The sequence below is a fragment of the Arvicanthis niloticus genome, chromosome 3, assembly GCF_011762505.2.
Source record: "Arvicanthis niloticus isolate mArvNil1 chromosome 3, mArvNil1.pat.X, whole genome shotgun sequence".
Lineage (NCBI taxonomy): Eukaryota > Metazoa > Chordata > Mammalia > Rodentia > Muridae > Arvicanthis > Arvicanthis niloticus.
Window position 1 is genome coordinate 84,833,147 of NC_047660.1, and position 17,798 is coordinate 84,850,944.

General features: G+C 46.3%; 1 protein-coding gene across 1 annotated transcript in view; it reads right to left on the bottom strand.

The window, feature by feature from the left end:
* Nucleotides 1-92: 92 nt before the first annotated feature.
* The window catches only part of Chat (choline O-acetyltransferase), a 55,710-nt gene continuing 38,004 nt past the window's right edge, over nt 93-17,798 (bottom strand). Inside the window, exons 9-15 of the mRNA XM_034498883.2 lie at nt 16,861-16,961; nt 15,983-16,111; nt 13,355-13,477; nt 11,551-11,692; nt 11,354-11,416; nt 4,106-4,243; nt 93-1,651 (exon numbers count right to left, since the gene is read on the bottom strand). Of these exons, the coding sequence (XP_034354774.1) occupies nt 1,373-1,651; nt 4,106-4,243; nt 11,354-11,416; nt 11,551-11,692; nt 13,355-13,477; nt 15,983-16,111; nt 16,861-16,961 (975 nt within the window). The 3' untranslated portion in view covers nt 93-1,372. The remainder of the gene's footprint in view (nt 1,652-4,105; nt 4,244-11,353; nt 11,417-11,550; nt 11,693-13,354; nt 13,478-15,982; nt 16,112-16,860; nt 16,962-17,798) is intronic.

The window sequence follows — 17,798 nt, forward strand, 5'->3', positions numbered from 1 at the left end:
GCAGAATCCAGATACAGGCCAATGAACTGTTGACTCGGATCACAGAATTTATATCATCGGTCAGTAGGAACAGTGATACCATCATCTTTCTTGGCATTACATTTTATTGAAGTCAGACTTACAGTCCTTAAATACCTTAAATAGAATGTTTTCAATATACCGCTCTTTATTCATACATGTGTTTCTTTAAAGCACAGAACTATAAATTAAAATGTACATATTGCCATAAATCTAGAACTATATTATAAAAATAGAACCCAAACATTAACTTCATAAATAATTTGGCAATTTAGCAGTATGACAAGGTGGCCATACTTGCAATGAGTGCATCACTGCTTCAATCAACTGTCTCATTTTCCATCTCCCAGGGTCCCCACAGAGCAGCCTGTGGCCATGGCTCAGAGTTGCCTTTGCATAAATACGAGTACCCTCCTTTGTTCTTGGAGGGGAAAGGCCAGCTTCCAGTCCCTTCCTAAGGGAGGTGGTGTTCCCTCCAGCCAAGGGTCTACCACTTACGGGTCTTACACCCTCACAGTGCATGGTTTGATACATCCAATAAACACAGTGAGTTTCTTATCTGATAGAGACGAGCAGCAAGGCTTGGTTCTCCAGATCAGTGTAAATGGTTGAGGAGAAAATCACTCCAACAATGCCTGTTGGACAGGGTCTTCCCAAAGAGGGCACCACTGCTCATCTGCCATGCAGCCGTTCACCCACAACCCACCCTTAATCCTCACAGCCTTGCCAGAGACTTAGGTCTCTCCATTATCAAATGAAGATAATTGCTGCTCTCTCTCTCTCCCTCTCTCTCTCTTTCTCTCTCTCTTTGTTTCTCTCTCTTTTCTCTCTCTCTCTCTCTCTCTGAATAGCTGGATGAGATTATCTGAACTCAAGGAAGACTGTGCTATGGAAGATAAAAGAAGACATGTCTTTGTGGGTGCGGACCACTGTATTCTAATCGAACTCGGGCTATCTGTGTGCATGTGAGTGTGTGGGAGGACAGCGGCAGGTGATGATCCAGAGCTAGCCTCTGCCTTCGTGACTTATTTAGACCCAGAACATGTGATGAGGTGACTATTCTTCCACTGGCAGAGCTACCATGTGCACCACTGGGTGTTGCTGGGAAAGAAGCATAAAGGTTAAGTTTCTGAGGCCCTCAGAGGGAGCTCCCAGCTCACTCCGGCTACTTTCAAGCCAGGCTGGGTCTCATTTCCAGTTGTAAAGGCCAGGGGCCACCTTGATAAATAATGAGGGGCTCTCTCTCTTCACGTGCCAGCTTCATATGAGCCCCCAAGGATAGAGGAGCAACAACAAGCTGGGGTGGGGGATGGGAGCAGGGCTGAGTAGGGTTTGACTCCTGTAGGAGATTGGGCTAGTGGCAGGAGTCAAGATTGCTTGGCTTGGCTGGGCCTCTTTTCTCCTTTGCTGCTGGTGGCTTGCCGTCAGCAGGTTGCAGTGTACTGCAGAGGTCTCTCATGTCAACAAGGCTTGCTCGCACCGCTTCTGCAAACTCCACAGATGAGGTCTCTTTGCAGCTGTGAAAGCTGGAGATGCAGAAGGTGATGGCCTCAGGCTGGGGGTTGTAGCAGGCTCCATACCCATTGGGGACCACGGGGCCATAACAGCAGAACATCTCCATGGTTGTGGGTACCTGGAGAAGAGCATAGGTCAGAAATAGCCTATTCTGTGGCATCCAACCTGGGAACCTGCTAGAACATGGTGGGTGAGTTCCTGTATCTTAAGACCTCCGTCATATTTGCTTCCTGTCCAGATCCCCTCATCACGGATTTGACCAGACTGAATTGTGTTGGCATGATTGTTTGGACATGGCTCTTAAAGATCATAAAGATGCACCCATCAAGGTGCAAGGTGTCTGGGGAGAGACCCCAACTCACTCCCCAGCGTGTACTTGGCCCTGCTTGGAAGCTGGCCCTGCTGAAAGCTCCCAAGGCGACTTGCTGCCCGGCCTGAGTCAAGGCTTTCCTTCATCTAGGGGCCATTTGAGGCACTGTGGCAATCAGGCTAATTTACTAAATGGTACCCTGGTGGCACCCAACCATTAGATGGCTTCCCACAGGGAGTAATTTATGAACTGGAGGAAATCTGGCCGTCTTCTCTGTTGATTTCCCCCAGATCCTTAATTACTGTCAGTATCGCCTGGCTGGTCTGATTTCCTCCCCAAGGCCCGCCCACCCATGCACAATTACTCAGCACCCGGCATTTCCAATCCTGCTGTCATCTGGAATTTTAGTTAATCGTCTAAGATGTTTTGAATTTAGAGGGCTAAGGCTTTGCGATACGGATCACAAACCAAGACAGTGTGTCTCTGAAAGCATCCAAGCCATAAATGTTACTATTCAATGGGAAAGATACCACTAATCAAGTCAGACCCCAAATTCATTTTATTAGATGGTTGTAGGGATAAGTAGGAAGGATTGTTGAGCCAGTGTAGTGCTGGGCAGGGTCTGTTTTAAATCCACAGGTTTCTGGCGCTGTGCTCTTAGGCCTTCTGAAATGGCACTGGCCATTTTAATGGGGCAGAACAAGCCATTAGTCTTGCTAATAGAGTCACTGCATTGTCAGATAAATTTGCCGTGCAATGGCTGGAGGCCATGAAGTCATTCCAGAGCACTCTATGCCCATGGATGGTTTCCTGAAGAATTTATGTTGTAGTATTCTGGTCTCATTTATTCATGTCTGCAAGCCCACTGCTGTAATGACAAAATTAAATTACTGAGTGGGCTTTTATCCTCACACACAGTTTTGTCATTCCCCCTTCACCTCCTATGTCCAGCGGTTTGCAGGTGTGGTAACTTCCAGGAGGCTGGTGTGGTTACATGTCTCCTCCCCTCCCCCGCAGCTTTCCGCTAATGAACGTCATTCTGTCTGTGGCTGTGGTCCTTTAACACAATGGTATGTATACAGCACCACGTAGGAAATTCCGCTAATGAACGTCATTCTGTCTGTGGCTGTGGTCCTTTAACACAATGGTATGTATTCAGCACCACGTAGGAAATGGGCTGAAAACTGATTTTCTGCCATTGGTGCCCTGGTATTATTATATAATAATAATATGGTATTATTACCATAATACCCATGACGTAATTAAGGGACCCATAACCAGGCCTGTTAGGCTTCAGATCCTAAGGTCCTCTACAGTGGGATACCCCTTCACAGGCAGTGGATGGCAGGCAGTATTGCATAATAGTTAGAACCCCCAGATGGATGTGTTCCCGGCCTGTCTACCTTGTCTAAGGGAGCCTGTGATCATTCCTACTTAGAAGATGGGAGACTATTAATGTCCTGAACATTTAGGTCATTCTACTGAAAGGTGACAAACTCTTAAGAGGTAGAGCCTAGGGCTGGAGAAATGGCTCAGTGATTGAAAGAGTTTTGCTGCTCTTCCAGAGCAAGTTCAATTCCCAGCACCTAGATTAGGAAGATGGCTAGAGTTAACTGCCTGTAACTCTAGCTTCAGAGGATCCAACACTCTCTTGTGGCCTCTGAGGGCGCCCACAGACACATGGTACACACTCACATAGGCACATTGACAAATACACATACACACACACACACACATACACACACGCACACACACACACACACACACACACAAATAAATAAATAAAGATGAAACTTGTTAAGAGAAAAAAAAATGAAGGGCTGGAGAGATGGCTCAGTGGTTAAGAGAACTGGCTGCTCTTCCAGAGGACCTGAATTAAATTTCCAGCACCTATATGGCAGTTCATAATTGCATGCAACTTCAATTTCAAGGGAGCTGATACCCTCATACAGATGTACATACATGCAGGCAAAACACCAATGCACATAAAATAAAAATAAGTAAATTAAAAAAAAAAGAGCCAGGGGTGGGGTTGAGAGTGGAGAGGATATAGTTGACTTCATTGTTTTATAGCACAGAGTGGTTGGCAATAATAACTTAAATCTTTCAAAGTAGCGTGTGTGTGTGTGTGTGTGTGTGTGTGTGTGTGTGTGTGTGTGTGTGTGTGTGTGTTAAAAAAGCAGAGACAAAGCCTGGTTCCAAGTCACTAATGTCTTTACTATGGGACCTCCTGGGCCCTGGGCACACATGCAGAGGCTGTACCTGGCTGGTGGAGAGAACAAACCGGTTGCTCATCAGGTATGTTTCATCCATGAACATCTCAGGTGGCTCTTTGCACAGGTCTCGGGCCAGCTCCCTCAGTGCCAGAAGATGGTTGTCAATAGCCATGCCGGTTATGGCCTGGGTGTCAGGAACACAGAAGGCAGTGAGACCTGCATTCCTCCATATCTCCTCTTCCCCTCTTGTCTCTTCCTCAAGACCAGTGTGACTCCAGCCACTTCTCGATTAAACTGCTCTTGATAGACAACCTGTGTGAGCATCTGCTCTGGTGTTCCTGGACTCTAGCACCCTGCTACACACACAGGTTGTGTCCAAAGAAGGCTGTGATGGATGTGTGGATTAAAGGTTAGCGAGCCCAGCAACTACTGCACACTGCACCTGTGTGCTGCTTTAACAGACGAATGGCTGGGCCTTCTTGGCCACCACCACCCTGCTCTGCCCAAAGGAAGAGTATGGGGGAGAAAGCTGGCTCGTGTGTTGGGCCCAGGCATGGAGGAGGGGTGTCAAAATTGTCAAGGCTAGAATCACACCATAACTAATTCTATACCTTCCAGCACAAAGCAGGAGCAGGGTTTGTCACCTACTTGGGGCAATGCATGGACTCACTTGTCTTTGATTTGTAATCTTGGTAGTTCAGTCAGGGATGAGACAGCAGAACAGAAGTGCTGCTGGTGTTTTAAAGAAAGATGAAGGTGCTTGTTGAATGACATGGGGTTTCATTTTTGGTTCTAAGTCTCTGCTTCTTGAGACAGGACACATAGGGCCTGCACTCTTTTTGTTTGGTTTCTCTTTGCAATTCCCTGTTTATATGGAACAATTTGGGGAGAGGAGACTGGGGCAGGGGTGGGGAGGTCTGGGGACTTGAGGTGTGGAAGGTTGGGGGAGGGGCAGGGATGGCGGGGACCACTCCTAGCCTGCAGCATAAACCTTGTTACCATCAGAGTAAGACTCCTGGGGTCTATTATGTATGGTGGCCATTTAGCTATTACAGCCCCTCCTAGGAGGAAACCCCCCTTTCCCAGTGAGCTTGGCTTGGGTTTACAAGGCACGTATTAGCATCTGACAGGCATTCTCCTTCAGCTGAGAACAAATGCATAAAGATGATGCAGATGCTTCTCCCTGAAGGCATCTAATTATAGTCGGAAAAGACAAGTTATACAACTTGAGCTAACTTTATTCTTAATTAATTAATTTTTACGTAAGGTGGTGCTAGAGATGGAACAGAAGGCCCCACACATGCTAAACACATGCTCTACAATAGTTTGCCTTTTATTTGCCCTGCTGGGACAGAGAGGAGGTACTAGGAGCCCTCTCCAGTAGTGGACATGCTTCATTTCTCTGGTGACCTCTATTTATCCTTTCATTTTTTTCATTTGTGAAGGTCCACAGAAGGAAATGCTGTGTAAGCAACCTCCCCCCCTGCTCTTAACAATCAAATGTACCCAGAGGAAATCAAATGAACAGTTGTCTACAGTGGTGAGTAGTGCTCACCACTGTATGGAGTACAAGGAGCTGGGAGTGTTGAGAGGGGCCCAGACAAGCACGCCTTCCCACCGGGGGTTCTTCTCCTGACTATCTCAATCAAATACATTCTTGTGCCTTGGGAGGTTGTCTTGTTCCCTGTCTCTTTCCCCTGGTCTCATGGCTAACTGGATTCTGGCTTCATGTACCAGCTGCCTTCCTATCTCTCCTCTCTATTGCCCACTACTCATTCAGCTGCTTTTGTCAAGTTAACAGAAAAGGTCCCATGATGATGCTTCAGAGTTTGTTTATCCAAAAAGAAAGTTTGTAACTTTAAATTTGTTACCAAAGTACAGTGTCGGGTATCCCTATGTTTACAGTTTAAAACCCAAAGGAGTCAATGGCTTATGTCACCTTGAAAGCACCATTTTCCACTCTACAGGAGCAAGGCCTTCTAGCTACTCTCTTTGACATTATGTTCATTGTTCTGAATCCATGCTTAAGAATGCTGTGACTGCATTCTCCAGACATACACTTCCTGCTATAAGAAATAAAGCATTCTCTTCTGCTTCCTCTACCTGCTTCTGCTTTTTAGTCTTTCCAGGAGAGTCATATTTTAACTCATTGCTTAAGCAACAGATAGTGCTTATAGAATATCATCATATAGATACCCATAGCTGGTCTTCTAGCATATTATGATTATAGAATGTCATCATATAGACACCCATAGCTGGTCTTCTAGCATATTATGATTAGATTTCTCTCCCTTTCTTTAACCTTCCATTTCTCCACCCATCCTATTTTCTACTGAGGATGAAACCCAGGACCTATCACATGCTAGGCAAGTGATACCAACTTAGCTATGTTCCCAGACATAGATTTCCTTTCTCATTAAACTTGTTCTCCCTTGAATTAGCAATCATTAAATTGTGTTTTTCTATGTATCTTCTAATTAGTTCTTAAATGTAGCCCTCATTTCAGTCTCCTCTCACTCATTACTCCTTTATGTACTAATTGCTCTCTAGATCTGCTGGATAGCTATTGACTTACAGTCTCTGTTCAGTGTTATCCAGGGGAGTCCTTCTACTTATTTTTGTTTGCATGTGCTGAATCTTTCACATTATTAATTAATTAATTAATTAATTTAGCTTTAATATTCACACTTTGGAGACACTTTAGCAGTTTTATAAGAAAAACTACTTAGTAAGTAAAAAAGTATAAATCTCTTCTGTTTAAAATGTCTTTATTCTGTCTTTAAATCTGCTGATAGTTTAGCTAGGTATGAAAGATGTGTTGGAAATCATTTTCCCTTAGAATCTGAAGGCATTGCTCACTATCATCTATCTTCTGATGGTGCTATTAAGAGACCAGTTTTGAAGCTGGGCAGTGGTGGTGCACGCCTTTAATACCAGCACTTGGGAGTTTGAGGCCAGCCTGGTCTACAGAGTGAGTTCCAGGACAGCCAGGGATACACAGAGAAACCCTGTCTCAAAAAATAAAAAAATAAAAAAATAAAAAAACAAAAAAACAAAACAAACAGACAAAAAACAGAGAGAGAAAGAGAGAGACAGAGAGAGAGAGAGACAGAGAGAGAGAGACAGAGAGAGATTTTGCCTTATTTATGACCTTTATCTTTCTTTTTCCTCTGAGAAACTTAGGATTTCTCTTTGTCTATAGGGCCATGAAATTTCCTTGGCATAAATATTTTCTATTATGTAAGATGGTGAATTCCCTCAATATAGAAGCATTTTCTGTGGTTCTGAAGTTTGGTTTGGTTTGTTCTGTGCTAGGGATAGTATCTATACCTGCTAGGCAAGCTCTCTGTCATTGAACTATCTGCAGCCTTTGATATTTTTCTTGAATTATTTTGTTGTCTACTCTCCAATTCTCTTTCTGAACAACTGTTATTTGGGATACTGCTCACCTGAACTAAACCATCTTATCTTTCTTATATTTCACCTCTGTTTTGTTGGTGTTTAAAAGTAGGTTACCTCATATTATCTCCCAATACTTCCACTGACACTTTCTGCTTCACTGTACCCTAGAGCTATCTTTATTTCTTGATAATATTTTTAGAGTTTTCTGTTTTTATTTATAGAATAAAATTTTTTGAAAATTTGTGGGGCAGTAAACCGTGCCAGGAAACTCGGTAAAGTTGAGTGGGTTCAGAAGGCACTTAGGCACTCACCTGAGACAGTAGGCATCTCTCTTGCTTTCTGCCAGATTCCTGGCCCACAACACGTGACCACACTCCTCAATTCAGTCATGTAGACCAGAACAGAGTTCTCCATGCTAATGAGGTATCTAGGGGCCCTGAAGGTTCAGCCAACAAGCATCCCTTCTCAGACATCCCTTCCTCCAAAAGGTATGTCATATCTGGTCCACCCTGAGAAAGTGGTATTGCACCCACTGTCTGAGATGAAAAGTCGATAAATGGTATGAACAAGCATGGATTATCTTTTTCATCAAGAACCGCTGTGGGGAGCATGGAGGAAGCCTTCATCTACAGAGCCACACTGTCTAAGTCTCCTGTAGAAGGCCTCTCCATGCTCTCAGACAATTGCAACTAAGCTAAGGACACTCTCCAATGAGCTAAGCTGGAGTTTCCCATCCCCCTAGTCCTGGGCTTCTCAGCCAGAAGACCCAGCTCTGTTCCTAACTCCCTACGACCCAGTGGAGTCTGGATGTCCAGGAGTTTGGGAAACCCCTGCTGGCCCTGGTTCCTCATTACAGGCCCATGGACTCCAGACCCTGCGTTCCCAACTCCTCTGAGCACCCGCAGAAGTCAGGGAACTCCAGCCTTCAGCCTCCCATATCTTAGGCTGCATTTTCCCACCCCTTGAGTGGTGTATCAGTGCTTCCCTCAAGCCCAACACCCGACAGCGACATTCCCACACCCCAGTGACGGGGCAAACTCGGAACCACAAAAATTTCATATCTCAAAAGTTACTAGACAATGAAATTTACTGAGAGGCCTTGCTTTAAATAAGTGATCAGGTCATTGAAATGTGAAGGCCCCTATAAGAGAGACCACACGGCTTCCAGCCTTCCTGCCTTCTACCTTGGCCACATGAGTATCACACATCCTTCCTCTCTGGAGGACACAGAAACAGGAACCATCTTGGAAGCAGAGACCAACAACCTCACTGACTGATCCTTTGAACTTGGACTCCCAGATCTCAGAAGTGTGGGAAATATTAGGTTTTTGGTTTTTGGGTTTTTTTTTTTTTTTTTAATAAATTATGCACTGCATCGAATTTTGTTACAGCAGGATAAACAGACAAACCCATCAGCCAACCCTCTTCTTTTCACACACCCCTACTTTTGTTGTGTTCCTGATGCCTGAGCTGCCCCGAGGTGCTGCACCCTAGCTCTCTGGGTTTTCCAGCATCTTTGTTCATGCTTAAGCCAGCTGCTATTTGCTCTACTTTTCCGCACTCATGCTTTGCCAGTTACCTTCTCTCCAATTCTCTTTTCATACGAATATGGCTTAAAATTCCTTTGTTCTAGAGGGTTTCAGAGTGGAGGACATTCAACTCTTATGTTCAGCATGCCATTGTTGAATCCGAAGTCCACATGTTCCTCTTCATCCCTTTGATTCGGCCCAACCACAGATTTTTCTCCAGTATCATACAGTTTCTGCTTGGTACTTCCCTAATGCAGCTTGTCCGTCTTCTGCCCCACACTGGAGTAACAGACAATCCAGTTCTCCTCAGCCCTTTGTAAGCTGCACACACCGAGCCGCTCTTCCTGTCAGATATATCGTATTCACAAGACTCTTGCCTTTACAATGTGATGCTCTGTCCTTGGCTTTCTTCCCCTTTCCTCCTTCACACCTCACATTAACGACTGCTTCCTCTGGGAAGGCCTCTCGGCTTTTCAAAGCAGAGGAAGAAGCTTGCTCCGCCACATTCTCTGTAACTTCCTAGGACTCTTCATTATGTGGGTTAGACATAACTTTGAAGCACCTCTACTCTGACTCCTTGTTAAATACCTGCTGGTAGTGCTTAGGGATGGCAAATTTTATTTCCTGTATATAGCACTTAGCCTAGCATGAAGCAGGGAGGAAATTAATTGACTACAGAGAGGGCACTTACAGGAGTTTGGATCTGAAATGTCTCCAAAGACTCATGCATTAAAGGCTTGGTGCCATTGGGAAGTTGTGGAAATTTTAAGAAGTAGAGCCCATTGGAAGGTTTTCTTATAATTGTAGATATGCCCTTGAGGCAGATGGTGGCATCCTAGGTCCTCCCTGTCTTCTTTCCCCTCCTCCTCCTCCTCCTCCTCCTCCTCCTCCTCCTCCTCCTCCTCCTCCTCCTCCTCCTCTTCTTCTTCTTGCAACAAAAAGGAATGGTTTTGTTTCATCATGGTTTTGTTTCATCATGTGCTCCCTACCACAGTGTTGGTGCCTTTCCACTAGCCTGAAAGCTCTGGAAGCCACCCACCATGGACTGAAGCCCTTCAAATTGTGAGCCAAAATAGGCTTTTCCTTCTTCATGCTGATTGGCTGATTGTCGCCGATATTTGCTTCTCTGTGCTGATTGGCTGATTGTCTCCGTTATTTGCTTCTCTGTGCTGATTGGCTGATTGTCTCTGTTATTTGCTTCCTTTTACTGATTGTCTGGTGTCTCCATTATTTACTTCCCTGTGGTGATTGCTTGATTGTCTCAGTTGTTTGCTAGAGTGGCAGAAAAGCTGACTAAGAGCTTTTTGAGATGAAGTCTCACTCAGATCTCACACTCACCTTGAACTTGTGATCCTCCTGCCTCACACTTGGAGTACAGGCCTGAGCTATCATACTTGGCTAATACAGTGTTTAAACGGAGCAAACATAGCTATTGAGATGAATCGGGGACCGAGTTAGAGGAAAGTCTACACTGATGAATTCGAAAACCCAGAAATATGTTGGATTTGCTTTCAAGTACATACAGAAAAATCTGCTCAATCTTTCTCATCGATTTTTGCCATCCTGCTTGCTTTTGAGTGATCTGTAATTAACACATTGATCACTAGCTCGTTCCCTCTTGTTTGCATGCAAATAGTAGCTTTGCAATATTAAAAAATAAATTATTCCCTCAAACTAGAGAAATAGTCCTCATACAATTTTTATTCCACTATTAATTTTCAGCAAAGACCTTCAGTTCACAGGCGGCAGAAATGAGCATATAGAAAACAAGAGAGGAAATCAGCCCCAGGTGATAATAAATTCTGACTCCCTTCCAGTGTGCGAGGGAACAAGCCACCAATATTCATCAGGCTGCCCCCAAACCCCAAGTTGATGGTTCCTATAAATACTGTAAAGTACCATACATATTGTGGGCTATTGTTATAATTACGGTTATGTCAACAGGTTTCAAACACCACTTACTGTCCCGTGGTGAAACCTGGGGAAGGCAGGAAGGGTGCATTGCCTATGATGTAGAAATAAGAGAAAGACCATCCCAAATGGAACCAGCCTATAATCAATCTCAGCCACTTGAGAAAGCAAGGTAAGAGAATCATATAATAAAGGCCAACCAGGGCTACATGGTGAATTCAAGGCCGGCCTGGGCAACTTGAAGAGACTCTGTTTCAAAATAAAAAGTTAAAAAAAAAAAAAGAGTACTTGACATAATAGCTTATTGCTATAGAACTTGCCTAGTATGTGTAAAAGCCTAGACTCAATCCCAGTGCCATAGAAATAAATAAAATAAAAATGAATAAAAATAAAAGAGGGGTAGCCTTGCCGAGTTACTGAGCAGTCAGCGCTAGTGAGGAATTGCCACTCACCATGACTGTGTACTCAGTCTGGGCCTGGATGGCCGTCTGCAGCAGCCGCAGTTTCTCAGAAGCCTGTGAACAAAGAAGAGGGTCAGCGTGGAAGGGCAACGGTAACCATGGAACCCACGTGTGTGGAACAAAGTGCACTGCAGCCCATGGTGGCCTCCCTGACCTCCCTGTGGCTCCTTAAGGCAGATGGGGTTTACCAGCATGGCAGCCTTGTGGTCAGTCATGGCTTGTACAAAAGCCAGAGCCTCTGGAGTGGCCGATCTGATGTTGTCCACCCGACCTTCCTGGAAGCGGCGGATGGATGCACTCTCATAGGTGGGAACCAGTCTCTGGTAAAGCCTGAACGAGATAAAAGATGGACAGCAAACAGTAATTTGTTCTCAGGGAGTCATAAATCCCGAAAGAGAAATAGCTCCAGCAGGCTTTATTTTCATAACTCTGACATGACGTGGCACAGTTTTTCATTTTAATGTTAATAGAATTCTAGAGGAGAATTCCAGAGATGAATGCCGGGAAGTCTTTGATGTGAAGAACCACGCACACTTTTATACACCAGGGACACTCTGTTGACATAAAATGAAGAGGTAACTGGTTGAGGTTTTTTTGTTTTGTTTTGTTTTTTTGTTTTTTGTTTTTTTAAAAACAAAACACTACCACCACCACCAATCTGTATGGAAACCTGGAATTTCCTGTGAGACCTACTGAGTGTTGATTAATATTGCAGAGTCAGATGAAAGTTTTTCACGCACACTTTCCATGGACACCTGCTTTATTTTAAATGGTTCAGCCATGACCTCCGGCCAAAGCTGGTAAATATGGTGAGTGTGGACGGATGTCCAGGCCCACCAGGGCATCAAGGTGTATCTCGTGGGAAAAACTGTTGTATCTGCACATGCTGTTTTAGTTTCCTGGCCACTTTAGCAGAGCTCATGTCGGTGTCTAAAACACCTTTCTCTCTATGTGTGGGAACCAAATGAGCAACCCTGGGCTTGCATCCCTGACTGGCAGAATCCCCACTCCCCATCAGTCAGTAACATCCACGGAAAAACCATAGGACTGAGACTAACGAAAGCCCAGTGTCACATAACAAGTTGTGGCCCCACACCTCTCTATAGGAGGTACACTTTTGCCAGTCGGTTCAGTATCGTAGAGAGCTGGGTGACAACAGAACCCAAGATGGTTGCTTCTGGTAAGAGTGTCTCCGGACAGACCTCTGAAAGGTGGCCCTTCAGTTGCAGGTGATAGGTGAGAGGGCGGATTTGCGGCTAAGGCGAAGATGTAAAGGTTAAAGGTTTATAGGGTGGCCCCAAAGCACAGGGATGGCCCCCGGGAGTGCCAGGCAGCAAAGTGGTGGGTCTGATTTGCATATGTCCATGCCCACTCTTCATGAAGACAGGACCATAGAGAGGAGACAAGTAGGAGCAGCCATCTCTGGGGCCTGTGCCACAACTGGCCAAGCAGAGGTTGCTTGTAGCTTCTGAGGGTCTGATGGTGGTGGTCCGGAGGGTAAAGAGAAGGTTTGAGAGAAAACTGGAGAGCTGCTATGGGAGGATGTAGGTACATAAAGGAAAAGACCAACAGGGATCCTCAGGCCTTTGACTGGATTAACTTGGTGGGGAGGGGGCCATTGTTTCCAATGCCCTGAACAAAGCTAGACCAGGGAGGTGTGGCTCACACCACGGGGACTCTGATGAGTGGAGGAAATCAGTCCCTACAAGTTCATGGTCTTCCTGACCCATTTGGTTCTTCTCGCTCTCCAAGGCAGCCCCTGTGAGTCCCAAATCCCAGGGCTGCTCAGGCAGTCCCCGTTTGCGACATTTCCCGTTTGCTTCTGGACTTTGATTCCAATTTGAAACCTAGCTAGGATGGTGACATCTCTTTGCAGCTGGCTTTAACCATCCTCCAGCCTTCTGCCCCAACCCTGAAAGCCACACCTCCAGGAGTCTTAAGCATCCCATCTGATAGCCCACCTGGGCACAGGCTTAGCTTGCCTTCGCTCACCTGTAGTAGGCCAGCTGGAGGGCCACCTGGATGAAGCCATCAGGGCTGCATTTCTGCTTCTTAATAAATGTTTTCCCATAGTTGTCAAACTTATAAACAATGAAATCCAGATTCTTCACTATTCTGTGGAAGAGCAAGAAGATACTCTGCATGCAAGATAAGACCCCCATACCACAGAGCCCACCCATGTTTTCTGACCCTCATACATGTCCTAGGTCCAGAAGGTAAGTGAGTGCATAGCCCTTATCATCCAGAAATACCTAGGGTGTCAGACATGTACCCTCACCTATGCAACTGGCAGAAGGCACATTGGAACTGGGGCTCATCTAGGCAGGTGAGCTCATCCCAGAGGGACCCTTCTAGGAAGAGTAGGGCCTGGCTGAAGGAGCAAGGTGGGAGGAGCATGCAAATGAGACATTTGCATGGGCAGAGTAAGCCTCATCCACACATAGACTCCCACCAGCTGGCTGCCTACAAAGCAGGCCTGAAAAAGATCATGTATATGACCTGTGTAGGAGCCGTGTGTGGTCCAGTGTCCCTGTGGATGCTCAACTATCCTAACAGTTAATTTCTCAGCCAGCTATCATCCAGTCTCTCCTTGCTGTGCTCTGGGGCAGAAAGACTTGGGATCTGACAGACTGACATGGCAACTCCAGCAAGGACTGGAGCTTTACTCACCTGATGTTTTACTTATTAACAGAAGCCCCATTTTCCTCCGTGACTGCTAACCTACCCAATCGATTTTCCTTAGCTCTGCAAGGCAGCCCCTGTGAGTCCCAGACCCCTAAACCATAGCTCAGGCAGCACCCCATTTGCAACACCTTCCTTCTGCTTCTAAACTTTGATTCTTGTTCAAAACCTGGCTTGGATGGTAACATCTCTGTGCAGCTGGCTTTGGTTATCTGCCCTGAAAGGCACACCTTTCTCCAGGATGCTTCTAGACTCTAAAGAACTCCATCTGACAGTTCACTTGGGCATGCCTCCCAAGATATGCCTATCATTATCAGGAAAGTATCACGAAACTTCCCTGTGTCTACATAAATGCCTGTGCCCATATTGGCCAGTATTCTCTCTTATAATGAGTTTGGGGTCTGCTCTGATGTCTACAGGGTTGGGGGTGGGGGTGGGGAGCACTGCCAGCAAGGTGTGTGTCACTAGCTCAGCCACGTGTAAGCACAGCTCCTAGTGGGGTAACCTGCCCCGACTTACTCTGTCCCTGGAACTTGATGCTACATCTGCTGCCCGTCACTCACCTTTAACTTAGTCCTTGTGCCTCGCATGAGCTGAGTTATAAGGAGTTATGCAGATGCTTGGGACAGGAAAGACCCCTACCTTTTGACAGACTCCTTGGGCAGATTTCTCTGTCATCTTGGCCACTCAGAAACGCCCCCATCTCCAGACTCTGCTCACCTAGGCCCACTACCTCCCATGGACTGTATAGATCCAGGTAACACCTCATGTCCCATTTTAGGGAGAAGCTGGGGGACATAGGAGGACACAGGTCCATGAGAATAAGCAGAACCTTCAGCTATTTTTCTCTGTCTTCCTCTTCTGACAGCCCGATCATCGTGGACCCCCACCATCAAAGATAAGATGTCAACAACATTCCACGGAAACCCAGAGACCCCCTTCCTCATTCACTAAGGCTGCCTCCACAGCAGCTTCAAGGGAGGAGCATCAGGTTTCCCAGCCTGGCCACACTCTGCCTTGCCCACCTGTGCTACTCCCATAGACTCCTCACGGGCTCCCCAACAACTCCTAAGCAGGAGGAGCTCCTTGTCATAGGCAGGGCAGGATCTTCACAGCATGACACAGCTTCTCTCTTATGTTCCAATTCCAGCCATCTTCTCATTTGCTGGATTTCATAAACCTACAGAGGCTTAAAGAAGCCATTGTCCTGACTCTTCCCTGTATACCATCCCCTCAAGCTGCTACCCATCCTTTGAAACCCTTGCTCACTGTCCAGGCAGAGTTCTACCCCTTGTCTATCTGCAGGTTCTGATCTTCATGCCTCTTTGTTTTGGGCATTTCATGGCTTGTACATGATTTGATCTGCTTCTTCCGCTAGAGTATGGAGGATAAGCCTGGGCCCATCCATTTCTGAGGTCCCAGTGTTTTACCACAGACCTGGCACACACATGATTAGAGGTCTTAGAGTTTGATGAGTGGGTGAATGGGTATTCTCACCCAGAGACCGACAAAGGCAGCACACGGTTAGTCCTACTGCCTCTGTCCGCTATGGCCAGAACCAGCTCCTCCCCTGGGAAAAGGCCCCCTTGTCAAGTTACAGTGTAAAACTCAAGCAAATGGAAATAGCGTGGATTCAAATGACCTATTCAAAGCAGTTGTTTATCACTCCCTCAAAGCAGGGAATCCATTCCCAGCCTTGAATCTGCTTAGTCAGGTGAAACCTGCAGGAAAAAAATAGCTTCAGGTTTGCATCTTATGAAAATGGTAGACATTTGAGCAAGGTTATTTCCTGAGAGTCATAACTCCTCTTTAGTTTGACTACTTCTCCATGGGGGATGAGAATGGGTGGAGCTGGAGGAGAGTCCTAGGGGCCTTTGGAATCTTCCAGATGCTTCAGCAGCTACTGGGGGGGGGGGGGGAGTGTAGAGGTTCCCTCACCTTTGAAGTTTCTCTGCTGAGGAGGCGAGGTGGCCTTGAGTTTCTGGGGAACATTTCCACCTCAGCCTTCTTGGGGCAGGGAGCTCACTCACTGAATCTGCTCGGACCAGCTTCTTGTTGCTTGACATCCTGCAGACGCAAAGAGACAACTTCCTGAGACTTTCAAGCAGCTTGGCTTTCCTGTGCAAGCATCTTAGCTGTTGCTGTGCACAGCCCCTGAAATTTAGGGTGTCTGAGCTGCCCACTGGGCAGACAAACCAAGCTCCATTTGTGACAGAGACAGGATCCCAGTCACTTCCACTTGACTCTAACGTGTATCATTTGTGGTGTTCAGCCATGTTTAGGCTGTCCTTATGAGAGCATTTGTAATGTGGTAGCAAGCTGAGTTGTTGTGTCCCCAATGGCTGGTTTGTGTCTCTAGCATGCCAACAACTTTTGTGGTTTGTGGAAGAGACTGGGACCCTACATCTGAGAAGAGAGTGAGCAAAACTGCAAAAAACTAGAAGGAATGCAGTGTGCTAAGGGATAGACAAGCAGGGCTTCAGCCTGGCAACATGGAAGTTGGGGATGTAGCCCATGATGGAGGAGACCCCTCTCTGTGCTGGGCCACCAGGTACCTGGCACTGTCTCAGGGCCAAGAGGAAAGATTGATCTAAGCTCCCTGGATCAACACTTGGATCACCTGCTTCTCCTCGTCTGCCCTGAGTTTCCTGCCCAACCTGCACCTCCATCTGTGACTCATAACACTCATTTTGCAGTCTTTGAGTTTCTTTCCAAATTTCATCTTTGGCTCAGCCATTTTCTGGATTGACATCCCAGTTTCTCCTGGCTCTGCACGGCAGCCCTCTGAGGTCTTCCTCTGCTCTGCCCAGACTCACATATGTTTCAGCAGGTGCTCCGTGCACTGCACCAGGACGATGCCATCAAAAGGGGAATGCTCACACACCACACCACAGGTGCCATCTCGGCTCACCACAAACTGCAACAGAGAAGAAGCAGGTGAGCTGACCCTGGGCCTGGGTTAGGACCCCTGACCTCTTGGGGGCATTTCTCCTCCAAGGATACCAAGGACTGTTGATTCCTAATAAGGATGCTACAAATGGCTGCAGGTACCCAACACTGTCGAAGTCTCAAGGAAGCCCTTCCTACAGGATGCTAGGCAGTGAAAGGGCAGCCCAAGTTCTGCGCTGCAGCAGTCCAAGGTTCTTAGTGAACTCATATTGTCTGGTGCATGGTCTATAGGCCCGAGTGGGTGCTCAGTCCTGTTTGTCCTTTCTTGTGTGCACAGCAGACTCCATTCTCTAGTGCTTTCAGTAACCATTTGCCTAATAGAGCGACTCTGCTCCTATTGGCCACCACTGAGTTTATTCCCAAGATCTAGTGTCCATCCCAGAGCAGCTGCCGGTAATTGTGTTGCATAAATGAATAAAATATAATGATGTGATCTGTGAGGAGAGAGGACAGGCTCTTTGGTGGGAAACATGTGGGGAGCATGCTCTCTCCAACAGTCAGCAGATCTCAGTCTGCTGTTGTGTCTGCTGACTGAGGAAACATCCATCAGATCCTTCACACCTCTCTACCCGAGGACTCATGTAACCCATCCCAGTAAAGCAGCTCACAGGACTGAGATGAAAATTAAAGAGAAAGGATCCACAGACGCTGTAGAGATACCTTAGACCCCTTTGCATAGTTTTACAAGATTATGTTGAGCTCACCATGGAAAGGAATATTCTCAAGGCTCAAAAGTATTAAGAGAAAATATTGGGAAAGATGAGGCTTGACTCTTGGACTGAACCCCACATGAAGTGGGGTGCTC